Source organism: Penicillium pulvis (assembly GCF_028828015.1).
Source record: "Penicillium pulvis strain IBT 33274 chromosome Unknown contig_1_segment0_segment0, whole genome shotgun sequence".
Taxonomy (NCBI): Eukaryota; Fungi; Ascomycota; class Eurotiomycetes; order Eurotiales; family Aspergillaceae; genus Penicillium; species Penicillium pulvis.
In genome coordinates this window covers 1,037,871-1,056,154 of record NW_026643074.1, presented here as the reverse complement: position 1 = coordinate 1,056,154, position 18,284 = coordinate 1,037,871, and the positions used below count along the sequence as shown (strand labels likewise).

Below are 18,284 nucleotides of genomic sequence, written 5' to 3'. Positions count from 1 at the left end.
GTTGATTGGCTGATCAGTACTCCGTTCTCATTTACTACGGAGTATATTAATTAACTATGGGAAGCTATTAGACACCGCTCGCAGAAAGGGACTATTAAAGTATCTCATCACGTCCTTGACCGGTGCCGAATTTTGCAAGGCCAATCATATGGCACGCAAAGGTAATGATTGGACCACTTCCACTCTTGCTTGGGGTCTACTTGCTCAATATCATAATCCCGGAACAAAGTTGCCGCAACCTTTGATATTTCGAAATGAGCGAAGTTTCGTCCAGGGCATGCGTTATATCCGGCGCCCCACTAGGAAAGAGATTGTCAAAAGAGAGTTGCATGTCAAGAAGTTGGGGTATACACACATGGATCATAAAGGTGCTCATTTCCGTGGTATCTTTTTTATACCAGCGGTCTGGATTAAAGCTTTCACAGTCCTCGCCGAAAAGTTCCGGGTTGCGGTGGAAGACCCATGGATTTACGCTTAGGATGGTCTGAATTATACGTTAGTGAAAAAGACCCACAGAAATCACCAATCCTGGAGATGAAGGTGTTTGAGGTAGGACATTACCCCTTCAGCAAAGAACATATCACCAATCGTGATTCCACCCGAAGGAGCGACTCGCGGGTACCCCACACCAATAGCGGAATGGAATCGATATGTTTCTTTTATCTGTTTGGTAAAGTTAGACCCATGTCCCAAAATGAATGCGTTGAACATACACAAGCTTGAAGAAAGGGTAACTGCTGAGTCTCGGCATATTGAACAATAGGCGAAAGCTCCCCGCGAGACTGGGCAGCATCGAGTTCGCTTCGTAATCGATTCAAGTATTGAGGATTTCGAATCAAGTAATAGAATAGCGCCTGCATCGTTGTTCCAACAGTATCTCCGCCAGCCGCAAGAGTCGAGACAGCAGCGGTAAAAATCTCGATTTCTTCCATGCGATCCGGATACTGGGCCCGCGTGTCAAGCCACTTCTGCATCATATCAATTCGCTTTGCAGGATTTTTCTGACGTGCCTCTATTGCGGCATTGCAAGTGTCGAATATATGAGATGTCGGCTGAATGCCCAGTCGACTGAGAAGTGGGTTCCCTAGTGTCAGGTTATGAAACCAGACATAGTAGCCCATGATAGCCACATATGGAGCCAATCTTCTTGTGTTTAGGATAGCATCTCCAACGTCTTTACCTTGTTCCAGAAACCCAAATGATTTGGAGAAAATGACTTCGCCCGCGGAGTCATATGCGAGAAACATAAGCCACTGGTCTAGTTCAACTTGCTGTTCCGACTTGCAATAGTTGTCCAGACGGGAGGTCAGGAGCTGAAGGACTGTGTCAAAGTGTGCCTCGTGTTGAATGATGTTGGACAGAGCGTATCCCGAGGCAACATTCCGTTGTTTTTGAATGTGTCGTTGGGGATCCAACTCTGACATCTGATTTACATGGAGATAATCTGGAAAACTGATGATCTCATACCATGGGCCCTGTTGTATAGATGGTCAATGCCATGCCCATACATGTATATAAGTGAAGCAGCCTCCTTATGACATCATACCTTGGCAATTGGAGCATGAAGAAGTTGTCGAATAGCATCTGGATGTGAAACGCTGACTTCATTTGTCGCGATGCGAACAAAATGACCTTATATTCAACGTGATAAGTTTGTATACTTCAATATGTCCGCATTTTCTTGGAGTTTGCGCCCACTCACCATGCTTCTTGTGTAATTTAATTGTTTCGGCCTCGGTATGTCCTTTCAGAATCTGCAATACCAGCCAAAGATTTGAAAAAGAAGCCAAGAAAGGACCCGGAATATCTTTGATCGGTGCCCAGTATCGCCGGAAGAAGGCGCGAGCAACTACTACAGCGACAAAGGCCAAGGCCAGGTGGCCCCAGCTATAAGCTGATGCCATGAGATGTTGAAGTCTGCCTACCTAGAAATTGACTGGAACGGTAGACTGTAGTGCACAAGTGGGGATCCAAATGCCAGAATAAGAGAAAGGAGAGAATCATGGGGCGTGGAAGTGTAATTTGACGGCCTCTTATTTGACGTGACTAAATCCTGATAACTGACTAGTTAACTACCGGCGTTATCCCAAAATGACAAGGATTTACCAATCACTGAAGAAACCATAGAGGAACGTGCGCCGTGAGTGTACACTACCCTGCCGTCCCAAGAGCGCTGGTTGGCTACCGTTGTGTTGGGTGCTGAAGTCTAATCCCCGCATATTACATGTAATTTCTTCACAACTATTGGTTATCACATGTACTAGATCAAGGGGGGAATCTGGTTTTTCTTGATGTACGGCTGAAATATCATGAATATATCATGCAATTAATTTATACGCCTATCCGAAACTCCGCAATATACAACCCAATAGCCTGTCTAGACGCCCCAAATGTAGATTCGTATACGACTCGTATACACCGCTTATTTCCCCTGAGAAGGCCTGTCTCAGTTGGTATTGGCCTTTGCCTTCGCGGCAGCTTCCTCGCGTTCTTTTTTCCGAGCCAAATACCGCTCTTTGGCGCTGGAGACATCCCCTGCTGTCTTGCGACTGCGGATCTTTTCTGCCATTTCCTTTTGTTTGGCAGCTTCCGCTTCCTCCTCTTGCCGCGCACGCTCCTCCAATTGCTGTGCAACCATCTCGGTCTGGCGGGCCCGCTGAGCGCCACGGCCAGCCTGGTAGCCCGCAGGAGGCCCAGTCCGTCCCACTGGCCCGCGAGAAGCCGGTTGTGCGGCGGGGCCCGTTTTCGGCTTCGGTGCCACGTTTAGACCAGCAGATAGCAGTTGGCGCTTGTCCACCACTTGACCTTCGTCATTAACTGTAATACGAGCGCCCTGTGCATTGAGATCCGCTGCCTTCTGGGCTTCTGACTTTTCTCCTGACTCTGTCGCTGTGTCCTCGGTAATCTCGCCTTCTTTAACTCGTCGAGCTGCTTCTTCCGCAGCTTTGACGACCTCGTTATGCTTGGCCTCATCCCGCGACAAAACGTCCCTGTAGAAGCCGACCATACCAGAACCGCCATTCTTTTTCCGTCGCTCCTCCTCCTCTTTCTCCCGTTGAGCCTCCTCCTCTTCTAACTTGCGCATCTCGATCTGCTGGGCCTTATAGGCACTTGTAACGAAGCTTTCCTTGTCTGCAAACTCGTCGCCCTCGGCTTCACGCTCATGTGCTAGTTGTCGGTCGCGCGCTCTGAGCTGGTCTCGTTTGCGAATTTCAGCGCTGCGTAGCAAGTTCTCCATGTACTTCGGCACGTCACTCTTGCTTTCGGTCTTCGACTTATCGGGCTTGGCGTGCAAGCTATCGTAAATGGCATCGTAGGAGTAGATCGACGGGTCCAATTCTTCGGCTTCTTTGGCGTGCTGTTTGCTGCTATGTAGCGCAGAGAGGTTGGTGAAATCCTTGGGAGCACCTGCATCTTTTGACTGATTCAATCCGAATTGTACCCCACCCTGGCGTTCCTTGTCCTTTTGCTCGTCTTCCTCCTCGTCGTTGGCGAAAATCGAGTTCTTGCTTATCGGCTTGGAACTAGGCTTGCCCATGCCCAATTGCATCTTTCTTTTGGGTGGTGGTCCTGCTTTTGATGGTTTCGGGGGAGCTGGAGCGTCTAGGCCACCGAGGGTGGATACCTCGACTTCGCCGTTGTCATTTTGTTTGCCTTCGTCGTCAGAGTCGTCATCGAAGATGTTCTTGCGCTTTTGTCCAAGAGGATTTCCTGGCTTTGGGCCAGGCTTCTTGTTCGGCATATTGAGGCCAGTAGAGAATTGTGGCGCCATGTTGGTTATTGAGTGGGCCTGACCAGCCTGGAGGCGTCACAGAGCAAAGTGTATGGACTGGATAAATTGTCGCGCGCAGCTCGAAATGGGTGACGTGAACAAGGTGGAAGCCGCGATAAGCGATAAGAGTTATGTAAGCTGGTGCCTTAAGGCAACACTGATCCCACCTGAAGTCGTAACTATTGTGGAAGTCACAGCTCAGGATTTATGGATGTACGTTTCGCACCTGCTTTTCGACGAAACAAGATAAATGAAATAGATTCTCCGTCATGTAGAGTTGTGTTCTACAGATAATCCGATACTATGTCTTCGACTTCGTCCTACAGGTCCCTTTATTGCCTCCATACTGTCCAGAGATTTTGATAGATTTCAATAGAGCTGTATCGAAGGCCTCTTTCTCGCTCTGCCTATTTTGATATTCAGTGTGCTTGTGGGCTACTGGTATCTTCGTTCAATGCTGACAAAGTAAATTTACTTCCGAATCTCCACAAATAAGCTCACCGATTACAGGAAGAACGAAGCTATAAAAGATGCTCCAGACGAGAAGCGCACACAAAAAAGAAAACCCGATATGATGCCTTGCGTGATAGTCAAGTCAAGCAATCTGCCGGCATTCTTGCCAGCCTGCCCAGCCCACACAACTAATGTAGATACCACAGTGATCGTTCTGGACAACTTCGAAAGTGCCGGACCATAATCGATGCTTCCTCAGACGCGCAATTTGGAGATAAGCTTGATGATGGGAGAAAAATACTCATGGAGATACCCCGCCCCCCCCCCTTCCCACAGGCTATGTATGATCATAGAATATGGGGAATGTTGCTTTACGAGGGCGACGAGTTTAGGTACCCCGATCGGTATCCGTATACGAACACAAAAGTTAGTTTTTACTATCATAGTCTCACAGAGCGGGTGCTTCGGAAGTAATCATGTAATCATATAATCATGTTCAGCCTTAGGTTGTATGACCTTTCTGCCCGACGTCTGCATAACCCAAAATTAGAATTGTATATGCTCTACTTGTGGCTTGGCAAGTGCGACTAGCATTCAAGTGACTGGAAAATGGATATAGATCCGAGCTGATTCCAAGGTTTCTTGAGACATTGGAGCCATTTCTGGTTAAAGGAAAGCGAAATCCGCTTAGTTTAGCTTATTTATTTTGCACTGGGTCCGTGCACCTCACGTGGACTTGCCCATCGGCACTCGCCTGTTGACATTCTCATCTCATTCTGCACTTCCCCCGGAGTCCCCGTAGGCTCCATAACTCCACCTGTGGCGTTGCTCCGTAGTTCTCACTGTACTCGGCATTCTTGACCAGACTTTACAAGCCCGGCTACCTTGCCACTTTTTGGTTGAATCTCTATTTTTGAAAGAGAGGCTCCACGGTTGCGGGGGATTCACGGTGATGTAATTAGATCTCCGGAAATTTACTAGCAAGTAAGCTAAGCCGACGATCTGCCCGAATTTCGAAAGTGGTCAACTGCACTAAGGTACGCATGTCTCATTCGGCGGACATTTCCTAGGAATTTTCAGTTCACGCTAGTCATCCAGGGTCCTGCTATGCAGGGCATTGTGGCCGGGATTCCGGTAAGGACCAGAAGCCCGGGGTATAAATAAGGCACAAGATTACCACCTACATTCTGCATCCCCAGCCTGCTCTTTAATTTCTCCAGCCATCAACCGAACAACACATCCATTATAAAATAATCAAAACCACCCAACACAACCCACATCACAATTAAGATGAAGTCCTTTGCTATTCTGTCATCTCTCCTGCTCCTCGGGGCTGCCACCGCGCAAGAGATCCAGTCCAAGCCCTTCCATTTGGTCATCACTCAGGCGGCTAAGAAGGCATTGAACGGCGAGCAACTTTCCGCCTGCCACTCCGGCGCTGCCATCGAATCACTTTGCCTGGCTGGAAGTTCCGGTGGTCACTTTTACCTGAACCACACCAAGGGAGAAGAAGCTCCTATCAAGGGCAATGGCCTTCCCGGTGCTCTCATCTGGAACCTGCCCTACAATGGTGGTAAGTTTATATCATAAATTCCCGTTATGCATAGATCTATCTAACATGTCATAGATCTTGTCGAGTCCGAGCCCATGAGCTTCTACTCCGACCCTTCCACCAATGTCGCTATGCCCATGTTCATGCCTAGCTACGATCAGCAGGAGGTCTTCTTCAACAAGAACAATGTCATGGGTATCTACAGCTACCTGAATGATGCCGTTACTCCTCCTACTGGCGACACTGTAAAGGTGCTGAAGAACTGGTATGTGTGCGAGACATACTACGCCGCATACACCTACCGCACCTTGAACTGGGTTATGGGTAATGGCTCTCAAAAGCCTCAGAACCCCAGCTGCGTGAAGGTAGAGGTTGAGCGCAAGTTCTTGTAAAGAAGTTCTGGTCTAATGTTCGTCGATGGATTAATGCGTGATGATTTCTTTGACTCTTAGAGCGTGCTTCATGAGGTCTATGTATATACGATATGACTACCTGACTATAATAATATCTGACGTGCGATGATACTTTTGTCTGCTCCGCCTTACATCTGGACGGTTAGATACCCGAGTCCATGATTTCACTATTCCCAAGCTATACATTTGAGAAATACGTACTGTTCACAACCATGTCCTCAATTATCAAAATGCTCCATGCCCCATAATCCCCAGCTCTTAAAAGTTACTCCACAAACATAGCACATAATTCATCAGTCAACACCTAGACAGAAACAGACTCACCCGTCCGCTCCATCAAGCGAACAGGGATATTCTCCTGCCTCACAAACCACGAGTTAATAACCTTCCACTCATGATCCCGACTCGGCAGCTCCATCTAAAAAGTCATTAGCATAGCACAGCCACACCGAAAGAACGCCACTTACATCAAAAGCGCTAAAAAGCGTCGCAACAAGCTTGTAGCTCTCAAACTGCGACAGATACTGTCCATAGCAAGCACGCGACCCAGCACCAAACGTAAAGTCCGTACCCTTCATCTTCGCAAAACGTGCCTGGAAACTCTCATCCGGCTCACCGGGGCTTTGAAGCCAGCGCTCAGGAATAAAGTCATCGGTCTTTTCACCAAAGATATCTTCGTTCTTATTGATAACCCACGGGTTCATACCAACAATCGTACCCTCGGGAACGAAGCGGCCATCTGGAAGACTCAGGCCACCCTTCGGAACAACTCGCTCAAGCATAAGGCCAACACCCGGGTGTACACGCATAGACTCTCGCATCACAGCTTCGAGGTACTTTAGTTTTTGGATATCTTTCCATCTGGCCGGGAGGGAGAGGTCAGCGGCTTGGAGCTCGGCGCGCAGTTTCTTGTAAACGTTCGGGTGTTTCAAGACGTAGTAGATTACTGCGCACATGAATGCTCCTGTGGATTCACTGCCGGCTAGAACGTTGGAGAGGAGGTAGAGGATGACGGTGTTGTCGTTAACTAGCTCTGGGTCTTTCTTTTTGATTTCGAGGAATTTGGAGAGAAAGTCGATGCTTTTGGTTGATTCTGTGCCTTGTTGATAGCGTTTTTGGAGCTGTTCGACGCTGAAGATGTTTGCCCAGACGAAGGTTGGGGGTCCGATGCGCATGATTGGGTTTTTGTCGAAAAGCATATCTAGGAGGGGAATTTGGCAGATCTGATGTGGGGTTAGCTCGCGGATTCTCATTTAGACGGTTAGAACATACCGAAGCAAAGTAGTCGAGGGTCTTGTTTGATCTTCCGACGAATCCGCGGTAGTCACTGCCTGCATCGAGAATTCCGAGATCTTGAGAGAATGTGACCTGGCTCATAGCATCCCAAGCAACTATACCCTATTAGTAAATGGACAGGTTGATGAATAGAAGTACTCACAGAAGTTGATCCAATCAGTCATCTCGCAAGGCTTGTCAGTACCAACGAACTGCGTTCGGAGCTTTTCAAGCAACAAGTTGATAGTGATGTCTACATTCTCCTCGACTTCTTGCACTCTGCTCAGAGAGTACATACTCTTGATCGGACGCATGTAAGTCGAATGCCACTTCTCATCCTGGCTCGAGAAGAGATTCTTGTAACGGACGCCTCCGACAACAGCGTCATTGACGTTGTACATGTCACTCTATGCCGTATATCAGAAAACGGACTGGCTCATATTGCAACACAGCTTGTACTTACCTTGCGCCATGGGTTCTTCGTGGTGAACACTTGGCTCACCAAACTTGGATCGGAGAGACTGAGGACATTGGGGCCCATACGAACAGCAGGCCCATACTTTTGGTGCAATTTGTTATGAGTGATATCGCAACGACCCTTGAACACATCGTACATTCGCCAGAGATTGGTGAAACTGGCACTGGCCGGTCCAGGGAAGGACTTCAATGGAGAGCGAAGATAATTCCACAGGAAGCGAGACAAGAAGAGAATCGCCACTGAAAGGGCTAGATTCGTAGCAATGTCCACCGGCGAAACCATGATGTTTTCTGGGGTTGAACGCCAACAGTTCCTACAATCTTGGGAACAGAAGAAGTTTCAATTCCTGTGGAATTGAGACCTTGTTTTCTCGTCCTTCCCCCTCTACATAAGTAAAATTAGGAGCCCTTCGACTGGCTTGCCTCCATCTCCTTGGCCCCACTAAGAAGAGGGGTTCTGTGCGCATCTTGCGGGATTCACTTGCACGGACAAGTTCCAAGGTTTAGTGACGGGAATTAGATCACTAGGCCGCTAGGGCCTTGGTATGGTGTGTGTGAAGGAGATCAGCGGTTCCAGACAAAGTTTAGAAAGGCGAGCATCAAAGCTCAGTGGTCGGAGGTGATACAGGCACTATAAGTCAGCGATGGTGCGGAGACCTAGAACTCTCCGGACCACGCTAGTGTGCTGCAAGGTGATCGGGTGTAGTTCGACAGGCGTTAGGGACTGGTGATAATCATTGGTCTCTTTTCCACAGTGGCTATCCTGATACATAATCAAGAACATGGCGTTCGTAATCGTGCATTGATCCTTCAATCCTTGAGCGCGTATGCGAGTAGTTGGATTGCAGTTCGGAGAGATGTACTCTTGTGTGATAGTGCGAACATGCAAAGATGCTTGTCGGATATTAAGTGGATTTTGGAAGTGGTTCCCGCCCAATCGAAAGGCCGGACGTGAGGGTATTCCAAATCCCGCAGTTAGCCCCCATTGACAATGTGGAGATTCCACACTACGTCACGTTTTGCCTTGAACGCCAATTCTTTAAGCTTCTCAGCTGTCAGATGATTTTATGAGTGAGTTGGCCACAGTTGATAGATAGTCTCTATGGTTGGGGCGTACAGAAAAATTCAATTTTGTGTCCGCCGTTGCCTTGCTTATCATTGTGGTCAACTTGACATATCACATTTCCGTCTGCATAAGCGGCATTTTTGAGTTCGGCCATGAGTGGAGCACCCAAGAGGGGGCCCGTTGACTCCATCCATGGTGCGATGTGTCAAGCAGGAAACCAGAAACAGAAATGCAACGTTCTAGTCAGAGTTCTAATCAGGGTTCGCATATCCAGCCGTCTACTTTATTTTGACTGCTCAAATCCAGGGTAAGATCTGGAATAAAATCAGGTGTTGAGGAGAGATGGGGCTCGGTCCTATTCGCTGTGGGCCCGTAAGACCGTATCAGCTAAGCCAACACATAGGAGATTTTTTCCCCATAACTAACATAATTTCCCAATTTTCAATATTATGCAAGTGTCGCGGGGTTTGTGGGCAACTCCCATTGCCAGCATTAGCCTCATGCCGGGCATTGCCCGCGTCTGCAAAACACAAGCATCATATCAATGGTGAACTCCCCCGCGCATGTTTAAACCCCCGAACTGCGTAATATAATGTAAGCCAACCCTTCGCCTCTGGCCAAATATTATAATTGCTTTGTCCGCGCAACATCGCCACTGGGCAAACCCTTTCTCTGTAGATCACTGCCATCTTGCTTGCTTGCAGGTCGCGCTCAAGATCTGTCGAATATACTTATCCCTAGCATGATGATCTTCCTGTCAAAACTGGGAACGTCCAATTCGATTTGCCAGTCTAGCAGCTCCAGGGACATTGATAGGTCGACTGGCTGCTAATGCCGCCTATCAAAGTCCGTTCCCCGATCGTTCAAGGATTAGCATCGCAGCTATTATATTCGAACGCAAGGACCAAGGTTGCACTCCCGCGCGGCAGCGGGACTCGATAAACATCTTACTACCTGCGTGAATATTGACTTGTCATATCCAGGAGAATTTGCCTGGGGAACATTAATTAGTCATTGCATGATCTCTACTCAAATCGAATAATCTGAAATGATTGGGCCCCCTAGATGTGCTCCTGTCTAATACTTATTGACTGACTTTCTGCTCCTATGGACTCGGTCGTGTGCGCGATATTCATTCTTTTATTTACTCTCGTCCAAATTGTACACCTTGATAAGTGCTGAATTCATTCGAGGCATCATGGCTATGGATACTGCTGCTGTGGACGCAGAGAACCAGGGTCCGACCATTCTAGCATTATGCTGGGTCCTGGTCATGATCCCCGGTCTGGTACTTGGTCTGCGGATCTGGTGTAAAACTGCACTGAGTAACAGAGGATTCAGTGGATTCGGTTTTGATGACATGATTGTCCTATTCGCATGGGTTTGTCAATGCCTTGAAGCTAAGTTGTACTATCTCGCTAACCTCGATAGTCATTGCATCTGGTTTACACGGTTCTTATTACAAAGGCTGTGAAGTTGGGAGTAATTGGCAGACACGCGGCCGCCATCGAAAACCCGGATCACATTCCAGAGGCTCTCAAATTGGTCTACATTAGCTTCGTGATTCTGATCCTTGGTTGTGTGTTCAGTAAGACCTCTTTCGCCTTTACCCTCCTCCGCATTGTGACAAAAACATGGATGAAGGCTCTTCTATGGTTCATCATCGTCACGATGAACGCTATCATGTGGCTCTGTGCTGTGAGCTATCTAGCTCAATGTACACCAACTGCTGCACTGTGGAACACCAAGTTAGCGGCTACAGCTAAATGCTGGCCAACTAATGTTTTTGAGGACATTGCTCTCGTGGCGGGAGGTAAGTAGGCTCCTTGGACGTATAGATGAACCGATGCTAACGCTGGACATAGCTTACTCTGGGTGCATGGACTTTATCCTTGCTCTCCTTCCTTGGCTGATCATCTGGAAACTCGAGATGAAGAAGCGAGAGAAGATTGGTATTGCTCTCGCTATGAGCATGGGTGTTTTGTAAGTCTACCTGATCATCAATCAAGAATAGCCTTACTAACAATCCATCAGTGCCGCGATCACAAGTTTCATCAAGACTTCTAAGCTCGTCAACGTTGCTATGGTGCAGGACTTTACCTGTAAGAATAATCCTGCCCTTTCAGATGCATTTCCACTTACAAGAAAACAACTAGACTTCTGCTCCAGCATCGCCATCTGGGCCTCCGCCGAAACCGGTTTCACCATCTTCGCCGCCTCGATCCCCGCCCTCCGAATCCTCATCGTACGTATTCGCTCCAGCTACCAGAGGAGTGATGGAAATGAAGGCAACTACCCGCTCAGCAGCAAGTCCGGTATTGAAACAACACAAGAGGTGACGGTTGAGCGTGGCACAAGCGAGGAGAGGAACATGGAGAGAGATACGGAGGAGTATCATGAGGCTCATGAGGCTCATGAGGCACGTTGATTTCAAAGACTCATTGGGTACCACACTGAGTACCCTGTGGTAAATTGAGGTTTTAATCTCTTTTTATTTTTTTTTTCGATTCCTGGACTATTTTTCTGAAGCTGCCTACGGTCAATCTTTGTATTTTCTTTCCCTTACTATGCTATGATTACAGCGATAGTTGGATTCGTCCAAAAATCAACTTCCCTCAGATTGGACAATGCTCTAGGTAGCTAGGTAGATATAATTTATAATGTGAAAATGAATTTCGGGTTCTGCGGAGACCATAGGTCTACTTCTGTCCTCCTGTGTAAACGAAGACTCATAGTTCGACCAAGATTAACATTCTGACCCCATACTAAAGTAGCGGTAACTAATTTACACCAAATCATATCATGCCCAATTTCTCAAGCATTAAAGAAGAAGCATTCTAGTCATATGCCCTTACTCACCGACACGTATCCGGGCGCTTCCACCCACGGTCACAACTTTCATTGACTGGAGCCGAGGGTCGATTGAAGTGTTGTCTTTAAATAAGCCGGGGTCTACAGTACATTCTACAGTATGGTTTTGAATACATACCCGAGAAATTAGGCGGAATTTTAGCTGAGCTACAGTTACTTGCCTAGTTCATATAGGTAAGTAAGTGTCAGAAGATAAATTTTGGGTGTCGAATATTCCCTTGTGTATACTTTTGGGACACTGCCCAAGTGGTTTACAGACATTCACACCCGCAATCAAGCAGCAACATTCCCCCGCATAAATTCCAAAGTATTCTTTCCAAGCGATAAGCCAGGTATATTTATGAACCGTTGAAGAATTAAGCTTATACTTCAGTTACCTCATCCTAGCATATAGTGGCTCCGCATATACATCCGCGAATCACGTGCCCATCAAGCGGCAGGCATGTTTCCCCCCATTCAACTCCCCATTCATACCTCCGCACTCACCAATCCCGCCAAGATGTCATACTACTTTACCATCCTCTCACCAACCGATACCCCGATATTCAACATCGCCTTCGGCACATCCAAAAGTGGCGGCGATGGCATTGCCCGCTTCCGGTTCCCGGACACCGCGCAGTACATGAACCAATTCATCATCCACTCGAGTCTGGATATCGTCGAAGAAACCCAGTGGACAAATGGTGGAATGTAAGCTTACCTACCCCTCCAAATTTTCGCATTCTTTATCCGCTACCAATCCCATTCCACCCCCACCAACTTCCTGTCCAAACTAACTGGTAAACAAAGGTACCTCAAACATATCGATACCTACCCCCCAGCCGCAGCTTATATCTCCGCCTTCCTAACTCCCAGTGGAGCGCGCTTCCTCCTCCTACACCAACCCCCACAACTCCCCGCGAGCAACTCAAGTAGTCTCGGTGCGTCTTCGCTTTTGGGCGCGTCTGGTTCCACCACCCGTGCTTCGTCGAGCTCTATCGCTGCGAACCCGACTTCGCCGCAGACTGAGGAAGCGGTGCGCCAGTTCATGAATGAGATCTACGAGAGCTATGTGAAGACCGCTATGAGCCCGTTCTACAAGCAGGGGATGGAGATTCGGAGTCCGGTCTTTCGGACGAAGGTTACGGCCGCGGGAAAGAAGTGGCTGTAGGGATGCGAACTTTAATATGGGATAATTTTCTATCCTCATGGCTTTTATTACTCGAAGCGTGGCGTTTGGGATTGCATTGTTGGTTAGAAATCGTTTTTGTTGCACCTGGTGTTTGCGAGGTGGTCTGGAGTGCTATGCAGATACCTCTAGGTCATGGTTCTGATACTAAAAGGTAGATGAAAGTGCAAATTGTATGATACCCATATGAGAGCCTGGATTGCATTGGGCATCGAATGCATACTATGCCATGTCCGAATTTTGGACCCTCGAAAGACAAATGTGGCCGTGTTTGTGCCTGAAAGCAAATAAACAGTAAATCCCGAACTCGCTAAATCCGATGAAAAAACCTGGGAACCAGGATGACATGCGCTTTCAGTGCCATTATCGCAAGAAAAAGAAGCAAAGAATCAAGAAAGGACCCATCCCGAAACGCCGTCCGAATTCCTCCCATCGCGATAACGATCCGCTAAAAAAGAAAATATTCACTAGATGAATGATCATGCACTCAACTGAGGAGCAAGCTTTTTCATGGTGACGGACTTGAAATTTTCAAGCGCATGCACCACATCTTCGATCTTGCTGACGGCTCCGAAGATGCCGCCCTCCATCTTGACAGACTCAATCGTGCTGTTATGGAGCGCCGAGTCCGCGGCAGAAGTTCCATCTTCGAGAACCACACAGTCGAACCCCCGATCATTGGCTTCGCGCATGGTGGAAGATACACAGACGTCTGTGGTAACGCCCGTGATGATAAGGTTCTTGATTCCTTTGTTGCGAAGGAGAAGCTCAAAGTCGGTGTGAGCAAACGCGCTACGTCCAGGTTTGTCGATAACTGGCTCATTTGCGAAGGGGCATAATTCGTCCACGATATTCCAGCCACCCTCACCACGAACGAGCAGACGGCCCAATGGTCCAAGAGCGCCAATGCCAAGGCCTGAGGCATTGTTGCGGGACCGATGCGACTCCCGGCTAGAAAGGGTAGACAAATCTGGGCGGTGTCCTAGATACTGGATTAGTAACTCCCTCAAGGCATACTTCGCTGGGGCTGGAAGATACCTTCACGTGTGTGGTAGACCGGGAAATTAGCAGAGCGGAATGCCATTAGTAGTCGCTGGATCTTTGGGATCAGGGCCTGCGCTTCAGAGATATCATAACCTTGGAACTCCATGTAACCGCCGGGTGTACAAACTAAGAATTGTTAGTTCATATACTTCATATATCACAAATTACGATGTCGGTATACATACAGTCCTTTTGCATATCAATAATCACAAGTGCCGTGGTGTACGGGCTAAAAGAAGCATCATGGGGCCAGTCATATGGCATCGCAGGGAGTTGACCCTTGCGAACCTTGTGTTGAGGGATCTGGCGAGGCTTCTCGATCATGGGACCATGGTTATGGGTCGCATTGAGGACGGTAAGAGTCCAAATTCCAGGGGACCCAGCCGCGACCAGCATGAAGGGACAATCCATGAGACGCGATGTACGCCGGCGCTTGCGTGTCTCCTCAGTAAGCCCATTCCGGGGCCGGTAATGTCCACCACGGTCACAGCGCAACCACACCTTGGCCGTGCGACCTGGCTTTTTCTCGGTAGGGGTACTGGACGATTTCACGACCACATTATAGCCATGTGTCTTCCCATGATCTTGGACTGCCTGAAGTAGAGCGTTCCTAAAGCGCGAAAGCGGAGGTTAGTATATGACGTTGATTCCACGCAAGGGGACAATTGGGAGACAGACTTGTCTGGGTATGTTCCCTCAGGTGGGGGAATCAATTGCATGGCTAATTCAGGAATGTCCTGAAGGTCGCTGGGCGCGTCCAGGTTCAGATCGGAGGGGCTCGCCATGGCGGACTCAGAGGTTGACGCCACGATCTAAACGGTGTCTATATAGTAGGCTCGTCAGCACGGTATTTGCATACCCCAGCCAAGCCGGGTAGGCCTCGCCGTTCGGGTTAGTCGAGCTGTGGGAGCCAGAAGGGGATGATAAACAAGTGCGTGGAAGCAATCCCGACGATCGGTTTGCGATCGAACGAAGCCGTGCGTGGGCATAGCAGCTCCAGGTTGGACGGATGCCTTGGGAAGGGGGGTGAATGGAACAAGAGAGATGTGGGATATTGGGACACGGAGAGATGAGAATAACATACGCGCACGCCTACACACAACACCAAGATATCTCACCTTCTTTCGCACGAAGCTCTGGGGTATACCTCCAGCTCCAGGTCAATCGAATGGATCCAGACGCGATCGAGATCCACGACCTTGTGGCCTGAGGCTTAAATGTTACGTAAGGTGGACGAGCACAAAGATGAAGGCGGTGAAGATACTCCTGGAGGAAGCGTGAAGAGGGAGTGCGTGGAAGGAAAAGGTTCAGGCGGATGAAATGAAAGAAATCACGTTTTGTGTTTGGTGCGTGGAGCGAAGGGCCGTGGGAATATTCTGTGCGTGGAGAAAGGAAAATCCGGTGGCACGCATGGGTCTACAGATGTGGAGTTTACGGCACATCCGGTTGTTTGAACCACGCATACCTCCAAACATTATGATACTTCGAAGAAGGTATCGGAATTCAATGTTAGGATATTGATTGCATATTTAAACTCTATATATATAGACATTATTAGATTTAAATATTGCAGGAGGTGTAATAATATTGACGCATTAATCTATGGATGGATGGCTCAGGTACCGCAGCCCAGAATAAATATATTCAGCCCAACTTATCTGGGCCAGTGCTCATTAGGTACCACCTGGGCATCTGCAGGCGGACAGCATGAGGTGTTGATGCTATACTCTCGCAGTCCATCAATTAGAAGAAACGTAAGTCTGATATGGAGTAAAGTGACCAGGCTTCCCACTAAGTTTAAAGTAGATGCCAACATTGTCGAAGTAAAGATCATAAGAACGTGCATAGATGCATACGATTACATAACGTATCGTGGCACCGCTGAATATGGACTAGCGCATGGGGCCCCTGACGACAGGAAATCAACAATCTAATCAAGCCGCTTTGCTTTGCATCACAACAACACTGTGCCTTCCACCGTGAGAGTTCCCTCCCATGAAAGGGGAGCAATAAGGTAAGTTTATTTACTCGGGGCCCTCTTCGCGTTGGAACTTTCTTTCTGGCGCATACACTCTCTACGGTGGAGGGTGCTCGGCCATCACATTCCCGATCGCCATCGTCACCGCCTCGACGAGGGGCTCTTATCGAGAACTCACGGACCGGGTGTCGCGCACAACACCGGCGCATGAACTCGAAAGGAGGATCCTTTTTGGGTTTGAATTGTGCTGATTTCGACTCGGCCCTGAATTTGCTATAAGTTTGGTGAACCGGATCTCGCGGTCACCTTGTCTGTGACCCACCGCCGGGTGCCCAACGTGGGAAGATGCCTGCCGCCGATGAAGTACCTTCTGAGAAGAAGCACACCAGCAGCTCATACCGAGATGAGCTTGCGCACTACAAAGCCCAATATGAACAGTTAGAATCGGAGCTGGCGGACTTTCAACTATCCAGCCATGAATTGGAGGCCGAGCTAGAGAAAGACATTGAAGCTTCAGAGAAACGTGAGCGCCAGCTGAAAGAAAAATTGGATACCCAGCGGTACGAGGTTGAGGAGTGGAAGGTATGTTGCTATGATGAGGATTAATGTTTGATGCGACGCGGCGACTCATGTGTTTCCAGACCAAATACAAGCAGTCTAAATCCGAAGCCAACGCCGCCCAAAACAATCTGCAGAAGGAGATCACTGCTCTCCGCGATACAAGCCGTTCTCTCCAGCTGAAGTTACGTGACATTGAGGTTGCAAATGACGACTATGAACGACAAGCCCGGAATACAACATCGTCCCTGGAGGACTTGGAATCCAAGTACAATATGGCCATTGAGCGCGGAGTGCTGCTGGAGGAGGAGATACGGGCAGGTGACCAGGAGCGTGAGAGTCTCCGGATTGATAACCAACGTCTGCGCGATGAATTGTCCGATCTGAAGGTCGAGGCCGAGATTGTACAAGAGAGACTGCGACACGCTGAGGGACATGGTTACCGTCGTCGCAAGCCGACACCCCTTTACCGCAGCCCGTCAACCCCGCAGACCTTCGAAATCTTCGACCGCTCGCCTGGCACTGCCACATCTTCACCTGTGTTTGCAACACCACCAGCCAAGTCATCATTGGCATCTACCACTGCGACTCCTCCGTCGCCTCCCATCTCCGAGGCCTCGACCAACTTCCGCAGGTCTATCAATGCTACCCCTACCTTCCCTCGAACGAGAGTCGCGGGTGCAGATGCTGTCAACTCCCGGACCCTGCAACAAGCCAGAACCCAGCCTCGGCCGAATCATTCTCGAGCGTCGTCCCTCGCTTTTAGCAATGCGAGTCGCTCCACCCCCTCTGTCGCCTCTCGCACTAGCATGACCAGGATGAATGGCCCGCGCCCAACGGGACTGCCCAAGTCAGGGTCCTTGTACCAGATTCGGGGCCTGATCGGGAAGATGCAGAAGCTCGAAGAGCGTGTGCAATCTGCCAAGTCACTACTCCCTGCGCCTTCTGACACTTCATCCCGTGGTTCACCTCGTTCCGGATCTGTCGTGAGTGACAGCCCAGTCCCGTCGACGGTCACTGTGCGGAGAAGCTCCTCCAAGCGCTTGAGTGGGAGCAGTTATGGCTCCTCGGTACGAGACAGCGAAGGCAACCCGTCATTACCGCAAAATCGCCAGTCCTTCGGTGCAAGTGCACGGACCGGGGACAGTCGGCCCAGCAGCCGGACTAGTTACTCGAGCCGCAGTTCATTCAGCCAGAGCGTCCACTCCGGCGTACCCGTTCGTCCCGAGAGTCGATCAAGTCGTCCTGGCGCCAAAACCCCTCTCGGCCATTATTCTACGAATCCTACCACCGAAAGCCGACGCCCTCGCTCTTCTCTGAGCAACCATAATGGACAAACCCCTTCTGTGGGTAGTATGTCCAACATTGATGAGGACCGAGACGTCTCGAGCCCGACGACGCCGACCTCCCGCATTCCACTAGATTTCCGACGGCCATCAATTTCGGCTACCCCGGGATTGAAGAAACGCACCACTAGTGGCGTTTCGGCTATCCCCACCCCCCGAAGCTTTAAGACCAGCATCGGCCCGGGAGGGATGCCACCACCCGACCGAAAGCAGGCCAATGGGCTCGGCGAGACTTTTTAGAAGTAACGTCTTCCTTGTTTCACGTTGGATCTCCCGAAGTATGGTTCTTTCCGTTTTGGATTTGGCAATCT

General features: G+C 49.1%; 8 protein-coding genes across 8 annotated transcripts; 4 read left to right on the top strand and 4 right to left on the bottom strand.

The window, feature by feature from the left end:
* Positions 1-107: 107 nt before the first annotated feature.
* Positions 108-1,904, bottom strand: N7503_003348 (cytochrome P450; the record flags this gene model as incomplete). The annotated part of the gene is made up of 6 exons (XM_057062895.1): positions 108-299; positions 356-484; positions 562-663; positions 714-1,475; positions 1,547-1,632; positions 1,703-1,904. 6 exons carry the CDS (start codon positions 1,902-1,904, stop codon positions 108-110), a joined length of 1,473 nt encoding a protein of 490 aa, XP_056923810.1.
* Positions 1,905-2,446: 542 nt separating this feature from the next.
* On the bottom strand, positions 2,447-3,772 carry N7503_003347 (splicing regulator NSRP1-like domain-containing protein; the record flags this gene model as incomplete). The annotated part of the gene is made up of 1 exon (XM_057062894.1): positions 2,447-3,772. One exon carries the CDS (start codon positions 3,770-3,772, stop codon positions 2,447-2,449), a length of 1,326 nt encoding a protein of 441 aa, XP_056923809.1.
* Positions 3,773-5,515: 1,743 nt separating this feature from the next.
* On the top strand, positions 5,516-6,169 carry N7503_003346 (uncharacterized protein; the record flags this gene model as incomplete). Its single annotated transcript, XM_057062893.1, has 2 exons — positions 5,516-5,798; positions 5,853-6,169. 2 exons carry the CDS (start codon positions 5,516-5,518, stop codon positions 6,167-6,169), a joined length of 600 nt encoding a protein of 199 aa, XP_056923808.1.
* Positions 6,170-6,494: 325 nt separating this feature from the next.
* On the bottom strand, positions 6,495-8,225 carry N7503_003345 (cytochrome P450; the record flags this gene model as incomplete). The annotated part of the gene is made up of 5 exons (XM_057062892.1): positions 6,495-6,608; positions 6,658-7,413; positions 7,463-7,581; positions 7,629-7,872; positions 7,929-8,225. 5 exons carry the CDS (start codon positions 8,223-8,225, stop codon positions 6,495-6,497), a joined length of 1,530 nt encoding a protein of 509 aa, XP_056923807.1.
* A 1,981-nt stretch (positions 8,226-10,206) lies between these two features.
* Positions 10,207-11,436, top strand: N7503_003344 (uncharacterized protein; the record flags this gene model as incomplete). The annotated part of the gene is made up of 5 exons (XM_057062891.1): positions 10,207-10,389; positions 10,440-10,821; positions 10,874-10,991; positions 11,043-11,110; positions 11,165-11,436. 5 exons carry the CDS (start codon positions 10,207-10,209, stop codon positions 11,434-11,436), a joined length of 1,023 nt encoding a protein of 340 aa, XP_056923806.1.
* Positions 11,437-12,378: 942 nt separating this feature from the next.
* N7503_003343 (TRAPP subunit TRS20) lies at positions 12,379-13,029 on the top strand (the record flags this gene model as incomplete). The annotated part of the gene is made up of 2 exons (XM_057062890.1): positions 12,379-12,569; positions 12,669-13,029. The coding sequence occupies 2 exons, from the start codon at positions 12,379-12,381 to the stop codon at positions 13,027-13,029; spliced, it is 552 nt and encodes a 183-aa protein (XP_056923805.1).
* Positions 13,030-13,526: 497 nt separating this feature from the next.
* On the bottom strand, positions 13,527-14,876 carry N7503_003342 (cysteine hydrolase family protein; the record flags this gene model as incomplete). Its single annotated transcript, XM_057062889.1, has 4 exons — positions 13,527-14,029; positions 14,086-14,217; positions 14,277-14,701; positions 14,770-14,876. 4 exons carry the CDS (start codon positions 14,874-14,876, stop codon positions 13,527-13,529), a joined length of 1,167 nt encoding a protein of 388 aa, XP_056923804.1.
* Positions 14,877-16,310: 1,434 nt separating this feature from the next.
* On the top strand, positions 16,311-18,278 carry nde1 (nuclear distribution protein NudE). The gene is made up of 2 exons (XM_057062888.1): positions 16,311-16,651; positions 16,711-18,278. Exons 1-2 carry the CDS (start codon positions 16,415-16,417, stop codon positions 18,211-18,213), a joined length of 1,740 nt encoding a protein of 579 aa, XP_056923803.1. The 5' UTR covers positions 16,311-16,414; the 3' UTR covers positions 18,214-18,278.
* Positions 18,279-18,284: the final 6 nt, after the last annotated feature.

Excerpts from the sequence above, each read along its gene's own strand:
- nde1 (XM_057062888.1), top strand. The coding sequence starts at position 16,415 with ATGCCTGCCGCCGATGAAGTACCTTCTGAGAAGAAGCACACCAGCAGC. Across the intron at positions 16,652-16,710 it reads ACGAGGTTGAGGAGTGGAAG|ACCAAATACAAGCAGTCTAA; the intron begins GTATGTTGCTAT and ends ATGTGTTTCCAG.